Source organism: Rhipicephalus microplus, chromosome 1 (assembly GCF_043290135.1).
Source record: "Rhipicephalus microplus isolate Deutch F79 chromosome 1, USDA_Rmic, whole genome shotgun sequence".
NCBI classification, from domain to species: domain Eukaryota; kingdom Metazoa; phylum Arthropoda; class Arachnida; order Ixodida; family Ixodidae; genus Rhipicephalus; species Rhipicephalus microplus.
In genome coordinates this window covers 202034974-202048703 of record NC_134700.1, presented here as the reverse complement: position 1 = coordinate 202048703, position 13730 = coordinate 202034974, and the positions used below count along the sequence as shown (strand labels likewise).

The 13730-nt window shown below is 44.4% G+C and overlaps 2 protein-coding genes across 3 annotated transcripts in view; both read right to left on the bottom strand.

Moving 5' to 3' along the window:
* LRP1 (LDL receptor protein 1) overlaps positions 1-13730 on the bottom strand; it is a 188429-nt gene that overhangs the window by 130050 nt on the left and 44649 nt on the right. For both annotated transcript variants that reach the window (XM_075890495.1, XM_075890505.1), the window contains 6 exons: positions 12731-12859; positions 11396-11521; positions 9612-9842; positions 7733-7870; positions 5535-5654; positions 4709-4840 (listed from right to left, as the gene is read on the bottom strand). In XM_075890495.1, coding sequence (XP_075746610.1) covers positions 4709-4840; positions 5535-5654; positions 7733-7870; positions 9612-9842; positions 11396-11521; positions 12731-12859 — 876 coding nt within the window. The remainder of the gene's footprint in view (positions 1-4708; positions 4841-5534; positions 5655-7732; positions 7871-9611; positions 9843-11395; positions 11522-12730; positions 12860-13730) is intronic.
* Positions 2081-13730, bottom strand: part of LOC142804037 (uncharacterized) — an 81000-nt gene continuing 69350 nt past the window's right edge. The window contains exon 2 of the mRNA XM_075890545.1: positions 2081-3768. Within this exon, the coding sequence (XP_075746660.1) occupies positions 2222-3457 (1236 nt within the window). The 5' untranslated portion in view covers positions 3458-3768 and the 3' untranslated portion in view covers positions 2081-2221. The remainder of the gene's footprint in view (positions 3769-13730) is intronic.

Below are 13730 nucleotides of genomic sequence, written 5' to 3'. Positions count from 1 at the left end.
AAACCGAAAAATCGCGAAAAAGTCGATTTTTGGCAAACCACATATTCGGGCAGTATGTGTCATAAACTACCTTTTCTGTAAATATCAACGTCTAATTCGTCGCGAAACCATTTGAAATAAAGTTTAGAACATGTCGCGGCGGTCCTCGAGCGGCGCGCGAGCGCTCAAAATACCCCAACTTGGCGTGATCGCAGTTTCTCGACCGCTCAACGGAGCGCCGCCATTTTGGTGTTGTTTTGTTTGTGAATTCTTGCTCTTTCTTTCCCCGCCACCTGTGTCGCCGGCGGCAGCGCAGGAGAGGAGCAAGCCGCTCATGATTGGAGGGCTCGCGAGAGCTTTCAAGTTTCCCGCGACTGAGGCGCGCAGCTGGGATTGGGCGAAGCGCGCGCTCCCCAAGGACGCAAGGGAGCCCCCGACTGCCATTGGCTGCTGCGCGCGATGACGTAGACGTAGCGCTCTTGCGCATAATGCGGCCGATGCGACCGCTCGTCTGCTGCTCCTCCGTCCGGCGTCTTTGTGTTCCGCTCGCTTCCGTGTATCGTTGCAGCCGTTCGCATACTCTCCACGTTTCAACTGTCTTCGAAACGATTTTCAACCGTATTTACGAGACGATTTTCAACCGTCTATACGAGACCGTTGTTGTGTTCGCTCACGATGCGCCCAATGAAAAAAAAGACGCTACAATCGTTCGGTGCAAGGAAGCGAGCTATGAAGCTTGTCCGCGCGGCGAGGCTCTCCGCTCGCACGTGCGCCGACGGTGATCGCGCCGACGGTACCTGTGGGGCAGCTTCTGCTTCATCTACACAAGAGAGTGGTCGCATCGACGCGCCTAGCAACGGGACTCCTGCTCCGCCGGTGCAAGAATTTGTCGTTACAAGTGCGCCTGGTGTCTCGTGCCCATCGACAGTGGCTTCCGTATCTTCTCTTTCATCGGCCTCGAGTGCGATCGCGTCGTCAACTGTGCATTTGCGAACAAGTTTCCTGACGTGCGAGGAGAAAGAGGCGGCGGATCAACAACGCCAGTTACGCTGCAGGTTCATTTTAGAACTGCCTATGTGCTCAAAACTTTCAAACGTCGTTTTCTCAAAATGACTTTTTTGGCTAGTGAGGCTGCTTATTCTAGCCATATCTCTGGAACCACTCATTAAATTTCCATAAGTCTTTTTTTATTATGTACATGAATAAATTTCTGAGGGGGTGACAAGCCCATTTTTTCAATATATTGTGTTTTTTATTTATTATATTTAATCAAAATTTGATTGATAATATCCTAATCACAAACACAAAGTTTGATGGTCTGCTAAAACTTTTCAGCAAGGAAATTCAAAAAAAGGGCTCTGTTACCCCCTGGAGTATCAATCTGGGAATCATCATAGTTAATTTCACAGTTCCAGCACCTTTTGAAAGTTCTCCAGGCCTGGAATAAGAGAACCATGTGCACTACCCTGATATTCTGCTGTAACTTGAAAACCAGTGAACATAACTTGATAAAATTTTGTAGTTCTTCTAATGCTTTTGCTATAAGTCTATCCTGAAAATTTCATTAAGATATCTCAATAAACAAAAAAGTTGGTATCCGATGATAGCCTCCCCCCTTAAGGGGAGACGCTCCTCGAAAGCACTTTTTTTTTGTTATTCAACTTAGAGCTTCAGAAATTGGACCACTGATGCAGTTTTTCCTCCTGATTCCAAATCTGTAATCAGTTTTTACATAAGTGCAATAGTTTGGGAGTTGTGTTTCAAGTAATGGTGAGACTTGATAAGTTTTCCGGGAACTTTCGCGCATACTAAATGTTCATGCAGAGAGTTGTTCAATGGCTCCTTTTGCTCCCTATTAGCCATAGAGTGCCGATATCTAGCTAGAAATTGTGCTCCAACTTTGAAACTATGAAAAAAACATCTGTGTAGCAAAGTACCCTTTTTTTTCCACTCGACCACCATTAAATTTATTAATAGATATTTACAGCTGATAGGTTGTGCTGATTCAAGTAGATATCGGCACCCTACGCACTCTCCTCAATGTGTGTGCCAAATTTCGTCGTCGTATGACCATTCTAAGTGCCCGAAACACTTCCCGCAAAAAATGCAAATTGGCCAAAATTGCGAAATGAGAAAAACGCGTTTGAAAGTTTGAAAGTCTGTATTTACAAAAATGAAAAACGCAGTAGCACGAAACTTGTGCTGAACACATACACACATGTCCAGAGGGAATATCAGTTGTCTAAAACTCTCCAGCACCGTAGGTTTTCCCTTCCCGGCTGGTGCGGCAGGACTCTTCCACCCGGGCCCTCTTGGCTGCACTGCGACGGTGTGCCCTCGCCTCAGCGGTCTGACGCACATTCATCTTGTGCATGCGCATGCTGTCTCGGCGGTCGCTGAGGGTAACCAGGGCCTCCGAAGGAAGCACCCCAAGCTCTTCCAGCACCTTTTCAAAGCTCGCGTGGCCCCGGTTGAACCACAGGACTGCAATGGCTGTGGCTGTTTCCACAGCAGTCCGGGAAGCAAACCGGGTCTTTGGACACAGCAGCCATATTTTGCTGTTCAGGGACTCGGCCGCGTTCTGTGTCTTGCCGTGGAGGCACCGGGCAAGCAGCTTCGCATCTGTGAGACGCTTGTAGATTGGGAGGACTGCCAAACCCTGGGCCTTGGTCAGGAGGGGGGTGTGGCACGGTGCAGGCTGGCCCTGCGCCTCAGCACGTCGGTGCTTGCACCACGAGTCTGGGCCTGCAGGACAGAACTTGTGACTTCCAGCACCGTCTGTTGAGCACGAGTGCAAACATGAGGCCCATATGGCAGTGTACATCTTGTGGACATTTCCCCGATTGTTCACAATGGCCACCTGAAAGTAAGTTTGAAGCTTCTGGATGGTGGTCTCCTTCAGCTTCTCCCCTCGTGGAAGTGGCGTTGGCAGCTTCCGCAGGCCGGTGCCCAGACGTTTCGCCACGTGGTTGGTGCACTCCTCTTTTTCAATTGGAGTGTCAGGGTACACGTTGGCATCACAGACCCCGTTGTAGGCCTTGCTGTCTCCATCGCTTAGGAAGATGGTGAACCGCAGGGGTGTCTCATAGTCCACAGTCCTCTGCCAAATGCGCACTGCAGCTTCGGCCTCCATGGCATGCGAAGAACAGTCGCAATTCTTCTCACAAACGGGATGATGAAACGCCTGCCATGTTTCTTCATCGCCTCCCATGTCGTTATGCAAACTGCACGCCAGGCAGAAGTTGGAAAGCACTTCATAGTCCAGGCACAAACCAGTGTCCAAGGACACTACAGTTCCCACACCATTGTGGCTTTTGTGGCCTCTTTTTTGCCATGTGCCGTCAAACATGACTGGCACGTCACTGTTACCAGCCACCTCTTTGGTGACGCTGCGTGCCCTTTGCATGTTTTCACAGACAGCCTTCACTGCCGCACTGTGAATCTTTTTGCCGATAGCATGGAAGGTCTTATGGTGCATAGGGTTTGGCAATCCAACTACTGCACAAAATCGTGAAAGTTGCTCATGCCCGATACCGACGGCACGCGCTGCAAGCACCACTTTCAGGTTCACGGCAAAGGCGTCACGCGAACTCCCGCTGTCGTAGCTTCTGCTTGCACCGCGGCCGCCATCTGACGCGACCCGCTTCGACGAGTACGCGGACGAAAGGATGCTCTCCGAGCACTCCGCATTCTCGCAGTGTAGCTCCAGAAACGCCGAAAGGCCTTTCCGCTTTTTATTCGGTGCCCGAACTGCGAGTTTACTCTCGTGACAAACGGGGCATGCCGCGCCTGCGACGACGGCCGTCAATGCACCCAACTCGCACAGCACTACGCTTTCGGCACGATCGGCATTCGGCCTGACGTCGTTTTCGAATAACGCGATCTTTTTCTGCGATGCACTCACAAAATTCACTGCAGCGTTGATCTCGTCGTCGCAGTTGCCATGGTCGACGTTGCCGTGGTCGATGTTAGGCCTACCGGCCGCTGGCCCGTCGCGGACATTTTCGTTGGCGGTGGCTTTCTTGTACGTCCTCCGCCGCTTCCCTCTGAACTTGTTCTTACTTCTGTATTTCCGATGGTCGGCAACGGCCTTTTTCGGGCTTGCCATCGCACGAAAACAGCGAAAAATAACTCCGGAAAACAGTGAAGCGAACTACGGCAAGAAAACACGGGTGCTGTCAGCCAATGGCGGCCCTGCGTTAGTGGCGCGCGGTTTGAAACGGCGGGAAAAGACTGTTTTTGTTGCTTTTTTTTTAGATTTTTCGTGAACGTACGAGACTTCAAGAACCGGGATCGTGGAGAGTAAGGACAACTCTACACGAGCCAGCGGCCGCAATATGGCGGACAGCTCTCTTCGCGGCCCCGCGAGCACGCGAACAGCAGCCCGTTTTGTGTAAATTTCGTGATGCCGCGCGTCACTGCCGCTCACTCAGACGCGTTTTTCACTGACTTCTGATGCTTATTTCGCTGTGATATTTTCAGATGTCAAAATATAATGTATAAAGATGATAAAGCAACAAAAAACAGAAAAGGTGAAATTTGGAAAAAAAACGCGACTTTTCGACCCGCGTCTCCCCTTAACGTAAGCCGTGGAATTGTTCCCAGAATTTTCCATTACAAGTACTTATATGGCACCTATAATGTGCAATGCTTAATACGGGAAAATAGGAAAAAAATCCTAGGACAACTCTTTGACCGAAATGACAAAGTAGTGAGTGAATGTGCTCACCACAGAGGCCACCCTCATCCGAGCCATCCTTGCAATCTGGAACCTTGTCACAAAGACGAGTAACCTCTATGCAGCGAGTGTTGTTGTCACAGGTGTGGCTGGGTTTGGGGCACTTGAGGTGAGACACAGATGCTGCAAAGCAACAGTGTTCACACAAGGCATAAAGAACTGTCTCTTTTCTCTGCCTGCATATAAAAATGGCCATGCAAACAGAAAAAAACAACCCTGATGTGTGTGCCTGTTATTTGTTGGTTAGTGCTTCCAATTCTGCTAAACAAAAAGCTTCATGCTTCTGCCTAGTGCTTCGTATATTCAAGTGCTAATAGTAGGTGCAGACAAATTCAATGCAACAACAACTTGCATAAGTTACTCAAACTTCCGATCAAAACAATGACAATTACAAAAACATACTTCAAGAAGGTCCCAGAACTATGTTGTTAAAGTATGTACGCCCATTCTTAAATCACTGCATTCAACATAGGTCATTCATTCCAAAGTGACTGACATAAAATAACTCGAATAGTCAAATAAATGCCATCTCTAAGAGGCACAGTCAAAAAGAACAAAAAACGAAACTGTTGGCAGTTATGTTAAATGCACATGTGAGAGTGACACAGGCTTTAAAAATGTGTTATGGCACATGCCGAAACAAATGCAGACATTGTTGACCCCTTCTACAGAGTAAATGTATAGTTTCGTTTGATCCCAAAGCGTGCGTGCGTGCCTTTCAGATCAATTCTAAGCTAACACAAGACAAGATCCCATTAACACAAGACATCCCGCTGACTGTGCAGCTTGCATGGCAAGGCACAGAAATTGCACTCACTGCAGTTCTTTTCATCAGAGTTGTCCATGCAGTCATGGTCACTGTCACAGACAAACTGAACTGGAATGCACTCCTGCCGGTTCTCACAAAGAAATTCATTCGAAGAGCAGTTTACATTGCCTGCAAGGAGAAAGCAAGAAGGTTATCATCTTTCAACTGAAATATACGAGTTCTTCTAACTTGCATCCTCACCATCATCAACACCTTCTATCTACTTCCTTAAACCCCCTCCACTTTCGTAGCGCTGAGTAGCAGGACAGAAAATTGATTTAGGCGACCTCTCAACTTTTCTCACATAAATGAACAAACCTCTCTCTCTCTTGTATATGTGAAATGCAGTCGAATCTCATTAATTTGAACACGCTTAATTCGAACATCGGGTCAATTCGAACTCACGATGAGGTCCCGTCAAAGCTATGTGTGTTCCAATGGGCGAAAACACCCGGTAATTCGAACGCCCAAGCACTTCCGACGATTAATTCGAACATACCGTGCTCCGAAAATGCTCTCAGCACCCCGCCCAATCCTGCGGCGGCTCCTGCGGCACCTCAACGCTGCACGCGAAGGAAATGAAAAGGAAAGAAAAGGCTGCGGTGAAATGTTTGCTCTCTCTCAAATGCCGATCTGCGATGCGCTCGTGTCACGCTTCTCCCTTTTCCGTCCCTGCCACGTAAAGACCCTCCTCTTTCCAACACCGTACGCGAAGAGAGAGAAGAAAAAAAAGAAAGCCGTCGCTGGGTTGAATGATTGCGTGGTTGAAGGAAAGGAAAAAGGCACTATCGTCTGCAGCCCTTGCCCCTTGCGAGAGCACGGCTCTGTGCTTGAAAGGAATGGGTCTCTCACGCGCCGGTGCCACGCTTCCCCCTTTCCCATCCCTGCCACGTAACCCTTCTCTTTTCAACGACGCGCGCGAAAAGAACAAAAAAAAAAAAAAGCTGCCGTGGAGTGTTGGTTTTTTCTCAAATGCCGATCTGCTTCTCTGCGCGTGGAGACGCTCCTCCTTTCTCGTCACGTGCTGTCCATGCTGCTGCTGTGTAGCAGAGAGCAGGAGGCTCCGCTACGCAGTCGTTGTTGTCGTCATCTTTAGAAAGTATCGGCACTGGACATTTCCACGCGCAACTTCTCTTTGCCAGTAGAATGCTGAAGCTGAAGTAAAAATGCTTTGCAAGCTGCAAAGCATTTTGGTTTTTTCTCAAAAGTGTTGGTTTTTTCTCAAATGCCGATCTGCTTCTCTGCGCGTGGAGAAGCTCCTCCTTTCTCGTCACGTGCTGTCCATGCTGCTGCTGTGTAGCGGAGAGCAGGAGGCTCCGCTACGCAGTCGTTGTTGTCGTCATCTTTAGAAAGTGTCGGCACTGGACATTTCCACGCGCAACTTCTCTTTGCCAGTAGAATGCTGAAGCTGAAGTAAAAATGCTTTGCAAGCTGCGTGCGAAATTGATTGACTTACTGCAAGGCAAACGTGTGCAGACGCGCATCACCGATTGCTTCAATTAATAACGGATGTCCTGTCATTTGTGAATAAATGCAAGTCTTCTGAAACTTTCCCCTTGTGTGTTAGCTCAATGCACATGCACCATTGCATGGAGAGCCCTTCGTTTATTTAGCTTTCATTAATTCGAACTTCTTTTAATTTTAACAAATTTTCAGGCCCCTTCAAGTTCAAATTATCGAGATTCGACTGTATTAGTACTTCAAATATAATGGGAGCCTATGTTTATTTAGCTTTCATTAATTCGAACTTCTTTTAATTTTAACAAATTTTCAGGCCCCTTCAAGTTCGAATTATCGAGATTCGACTGTATTAGTACTTCAAATATAAAGTGAATGTGTGTGGCAAGCTTCAAATACCTAATCAGAAATTGGATAACGAATGTAACTGCACTTGCTTACATAAACTATGTTACAATATTTTGTCCAATCATTAATTCATTCATTAACACCCCAAAGGAATAAAACTCATCACCAAGTCCAGTAAGTAAGTTTTACAAGCCCTACAACCACGCACCTGCATCTCTAGCTGCACAAAAAAAACACAATTCACCTCCGGTGTGATCGTTATATCACTTCCAAACCACGCTTTCCCAACAATCATTGCAACAGCCTCAGAACAGTAGCACTGCAAGGTTATTTTTTTAAACGACATAAACAATCTAGCAAGCCTTTAACAATAAAAGCTTTTCACAGTAAATTCCGCTCACCACATCCTTTCTCATCGCTTGCATCAAGGCAGTCGGGTTTCCCATCACAATGCCAGCTTTTAGGCACACACTCGCCGTTCCCACAGCCGAACTGGTCTTTGTGGCAAGGCGGTACGTTGGTGCTGTTGCGGCTTCCCGCTGTCAGAAATTTTAAAAAAGGAAAAAGAAAAGGGAGAGGGTCATGTACTATATGTGACTTGTTTCTCAATAGAAGACTGCTGATAAACCGAGTGGCTGTGATTTCTGCATTCTTTTATTGACAGTTTGTATTGGGTTGTCCCATGGTTAGAGAAGACAAATTGGCAAATACATACATTCAAAATTGTTACAACGAGCACTGATGCTTTAAAAAACTAAATGCTTTATTCATTCATGCCATTTTTAACTGACATATTAGAAAACCCATGCGCAATTTGTATAAATTGAATATAAAATAACCTTACTGTAGAGCTTTGTTTTCTTTGAATGTGACGTATAGACAAGAATGCAATCTACATACAGTGAACTCCCATTGAACAAAACTCGCGTAAACGAAAAAGTCGCATAAACGAAACTATCTAGGCACATTTGGTTGGTCTCCTTTATAGTTAAGTGGCGAGTAATCAGAACGTTTTTTTTTTTTGCTTACATCAGTTAAATGAAACTAAAACGGGCAAAATCCATGAACGGCGAAAGTAGCCACGGCAGTCTAGCAACCACGAAACTAATGTCAAAACTAGCCTAGCCAGGCCAATCCAGCGATTGCACATGTCCCCACACGCCCAGCAGCAAACGATCCATCTCGTTTCCATCTTTTTTGCTTCTATCTCGTCATGAACTTGAAATAGAAACGAAAAAAACGGCAGCACAATGCACTTTTGATCGCAATGAAAGTAAAAATCCTTCAAGAACTTGACTGCAACAACTTGATTGATATGTTGGGTTTAACGTCCCAAAACCACCATATGATTATGAGAGACGCCGTAGTGGAGGGCTCCGGAAATTTCGACCACCTGGGGTTCTTTAACGTGCACCCAAATCTGAGCACACGGGTCTCCTTCATTTCCGCCTCCATCGGAAATGCAGCCGCCGCAGCCGGGATTCGAACCCGCGACCTGCGGGTCAGCAGCCGAGTACCTTAGCCACTAGACCACCGCGGCGGGGCGACTGCAACAACTTATCGAAGACAGAAATTGTGAAGAAATTCAATATTCCCAAGTCCACACTGTTGGGGATTCTCAAGAACAAAGGAAAAATTTAAGAACCTGCAAAGCTTGGGAACTTAACCACGGACAGAATGCGGATGGGAACGGTGGCACACAAATAAATCGACGATGCTCTTTTTCTCTGATTCAAGCGTGCGCGCAGTGCGAACTTTCCGATCAGCGGCCCCATTTTCGAAGAGAAGGCCAAAGAGATTGCTACTCCCGTGGGGATCGAGCACTTGCGGGTGAGTGATGGTTGTCTGAGCCGTAATAAAAAGTGGCATGGTCTTATTTTTAGGATAGTTTCTGGAGAAAGTGCGGCTGTAAACAGATATCTGTAAGCAATATTAGTAACATTTTTCTTTCTAATCAACTATATATGTACGGTATACTTTAAAATGTTTTTGTTCAGTCAGTCACAGTTGGTGTTTTTGAAATAAAGTCATATTTAATTCATTTTGTGGGCCTTGCTTAAATGAAACTTCTCACAAAAACAAATTTTCTTGCCCTTCAAGTTCCGTTTAAAAGGAGTCCACTGTATATAGTGCAGATACTAAAATTTCACTCATCCATATTGCTACCACTGACACACTAGTTAATTTAAAAAAAAAAGATAAAAGTGATGAGTAGTAACAATACTAGAAAATTTGCTGAGCCTGAGCTTGTACACGAGCTTTATAAAGAAAGCAGCGTACTGCAGTTGGCTTCGTCCGAGCCGTCTTGACAGTCCCAGACACCGTTGCAGACAAGGGCATCCCAGATGCAGTGACCAGTGCCACACCGGTGGCCACGGTCACAGGACACAGCAGCACAATCTTTTTCGTCCGACCCGTCTCGGCAGTCGTCATCCACGTCACACACATAGTCAAGGGGAATGCAGCGCTGATTGCTGCACCGAAACTCGGTCACATCGCACTCTGGGTACACTGCATGGAAAAGGGCAGAAATACTCAATGTCACAGCAGACAGCTGCAGTCAGAAACAAAGCAAGTCACGGAACGGAGTCAAAAGCCACAAAATTTCAAGCATTTTATGGATCCTTTGTTCAAATCAGTATGAAATTTGAAATTACATTTCCTTTTGTTAGCATTGCAGATTATGAACTACAGTGCCCACAAATGGAAACGTAACATCAAATTCTTAAGTAAGTGTCAAGGAAGTCCTGTCACCCAGTGGCCATGGGAAAAAAAAAATGTTTTTTTTTGTGCCCTTGATCATCGGCTTCCATTCCAGGGTTTGTGTGGGCATTCCAAGGTTTGCCTATGCATAAGCGTGCATAAACACGCATGCATGGGCGCTCGGTGGTAAGTTTGGTTTCCTCTCACGGGCAGTTTCCACTTGTTGTGCTCGTAAAAGATAGACGTCAATCTAGTTTCTAATTTTTCAAAACGTTACTGTTTAATGCTCGCTCATTTATTGTCTACGGGCTCATTAGTGCAGTTGTTCACAGGCAGGTCCTGGTATATACGAACGTCGCCACATACGAGTGATGCCACCATGCCTGTGCCTTCTCTGTCCAGAGAACTGTGAAAATTGATAGCTTCTCAGCGGGGATAACATGAAGGGTAACTGGAAGCAATGTCTCATTTGTTTGGGTTTTATGCCGGGGGCACAAGCATAGCTTCATTGCACGCATTCACAGACGCGATGGTCATGACATGGCGGAGAAGCTGTGTACACGACAGCTTCTCCGCTATTGAGAGTGTCAAGTGGCGATTCCTTTGATAGAAACTGCTAGCCAAATGCCAAATCTGAATTGGATTCACTGGATGTTAGCTGTGAAGACAAATAATCCCTAAAAAGTACAAAATTGTGAGTTTTACCGAAAATCATTCTCATCAGAAGCGGCTGCAACATGACCATTCTGAGTGGTAGAAGGACGACATTATTCTGGAGTGTACATTTTTCTAAGCCTTCGAAAGGTATTTATTTCAATAGACACTTTTTTCATTTTTGTTTTTATTCTCAATACATAAGCAATGCATCTGTATGTAAAAAAAATATTTTTTTATCACTTTACGGTCACTAAATATTTCACAGAGTAATTTTTTTTAAGAGGGAACTTAAAAAGATTTTTAAGTCTACAATCACAAAAACAGACCCTAGAGGGTCACATACAGCAAAAAAAATTTAACCCCCAAGGGGTTGTAAAACATGCCGTGACTGATTTTTTCAGAGCACACTCATGCTTACCATTACATTTTCTAGGCTTGAGGACATGGCATTTCAATCGAAATTAAAAATTTACGACGGAAGAATACACTCAAACGTCATTAAGGCAGAGTCACACCTGTCACAACAATACTTTGTTATATCAGAAAATTTGTTATAAACATATACTTGCAGCACTGTATCTATGATAGAGCTATTCTTTATTTATTTCATTATAGCCAATAATTAGTTATATCTGGGTTCGAGTCTATTGTGTGAGTAGCCATTAAGAGCCAGGGCAACACATCTGAAGGCAAGGAACACTTACCACAGGCTTCATGCTCGTCCGAAGTGTCCCCTTCACCGCAGTCCTTGTCAGAGTCGCACGTCCAGCTGTGAGGTATGCATTTTCCGGTCACCTTGCAAGTGTACTGCGCTGCACTGCACGTCGTGTCTGCAATTCAAACCGAGACACCCTCGAGCTCAACAAAAAGGTACGAACACCTCATAACAAAGCGCTCAAGTTTGTAAAGATCATGCAGCGTTACACTTGTGGTATGGCCAGAACGTAACAAATGCTTTGTTATGCGGGCCAGTTTTCTGTAGAGGTATTTGACAGTGTACTACAGCACAGACCAAAAATTGTATAAACAAGTTTCTTTTTTTTTTTTGCACTCTTAGAAAAGATTAGACATAACTACAGCTGCATCTGTTCAATGCAACGGTAATGTCAGGATTAACCCACAATAGCACAGAAACTCAATTATTTCAGCACTAGAATACACGTGTATGTACATTTTACACCCCTGCATTTACTACAAGACCTACACACAAAGCAGTTTCAGGAGATTAGCAGAATGTTCAGCAGCTGCACAGCACATGCAGTGAACAGCTAAACAGCTGACACATGCACCCAAAAACATTTGTATTTGCCTCAAAGCTTTTTGCATTCATGTTCTATAACATCCATGTAGTCGCAGTAGGACCTCATTAAACAGAATCTGAAAGGACTGAAACAATATGTTTTACTACTTACAGGAGCTTCATTACTAAGAGGCACAGCTGTTGACCAATATATATATATATATATATACATATATATATATATATATATATATATATATATATATATATATATAACTTAAACCTCGTTATAACGAACTCAACTCAAACCTCGTTATAACGAAACACATAAAACTAGTGTTGCAATAAATATAGTGTTAAAAAACCTTTATAACGAATTTTTGGATATAACAAACTTATTTTCATGTAAGATGCAAGTTTGTAATAATGAAGTTTGAGCGTAGTTCCATTTGATAGCACACTATACCAGAAACATTTGCTGGAAAAGCAGGTGCCTTTAACCACTTTCTTACATCATTAGTGCATGGCGATGCAGTGTAAGGTGCAAATGAAAACCCCTGCAAGTACATTGAACTAAATAAGAAAAGAAGGAGAATTGAGCAGTTCTTAATTGTACTGTAGTAATTATAACATGGTTTCTGTCATAATTACTGTAGTAAAGTCAAGAACAACAAACAGCATCCCTTGTGCATTCTTTGGATTAATTATTTTCATGTTGGATTCATTTGGCTGTATCACACTAAATATGTTTAATAAACTGCTACATGCACACTACAAATGAGAATAAAATGCCACTTACTTCTGCACTTGGACGTTGGCTCTTCATCTGAGCCATCCACGCAGTCACGTTCCCCATCGCAGACCCAGTGCAAGGAGATGCATCGGTTGGCGTCACACCTGAACTGGTCTACCTGACAGGTCACTTTCTCTGCACGACGCAAATCGCTACTCAGGAAAACGCAAAGATGAAATTCACTCACAAATGCAGTCTGATATGGTGTCTGATATCTGACCACCAAACTAAGATTCAGAAATAAATTAAAACTGTTCAGAACATTGACCCCAAGAGAGCCCGAAGATCATAAAGATCGCAACGTGCTGTCGCCGCCTATTAATTTGTATGTGGTGCGTCAAGCTTAGCCTGGATGCTGTATTTGACATACGTGCCCCTTTGGCACATAAATGTGTGAACTACTTGTTTTTGCCATTTGTATCACCTAGGGGCTAAGGAAGAGTGAGATATATAGTGCTTTGGATGAATCGAATCTCTTGTAAAATAAATTTGTTATCACTTAACTTCATTTTGCAGTGTACTGTTTTATATGATCACTTTTCTGAAGGCACTTTTACACTTAATGTGCCACGTCCAGAGAGACCTTTGAAAAGTGTAATTGTTCTTTGCTCACGATGGACATGACCAAAAATGAACTTCCACTATATCTGTGGCCTGAGACTCCATTCTAATAATGCCAAAACAAAGAATCAGAATTAGATAAATAGATATTTAATTACATACAATATAACCATGGCAGTTACTATAACACATCCTATAACACACACAAATTAACATGTTATGACACTTTACTGTTACAGTAGACTACAGTCGCCGATAAATTTTCCGGACCTGACGGGAACTGCAAAATAGTTCGAAAAATGGAACAGCCTGAGAAAATGGCCAAGCCTTGAAAGTGAAGTTTATTTGGACTCGAAAAGCCTAAAAAATACCTCAAATAATGCCATGCTTCATGCTGTTTTTGGGGATGAGCAAATTCAGTTCTATTTGGACTACAGTGATGGAG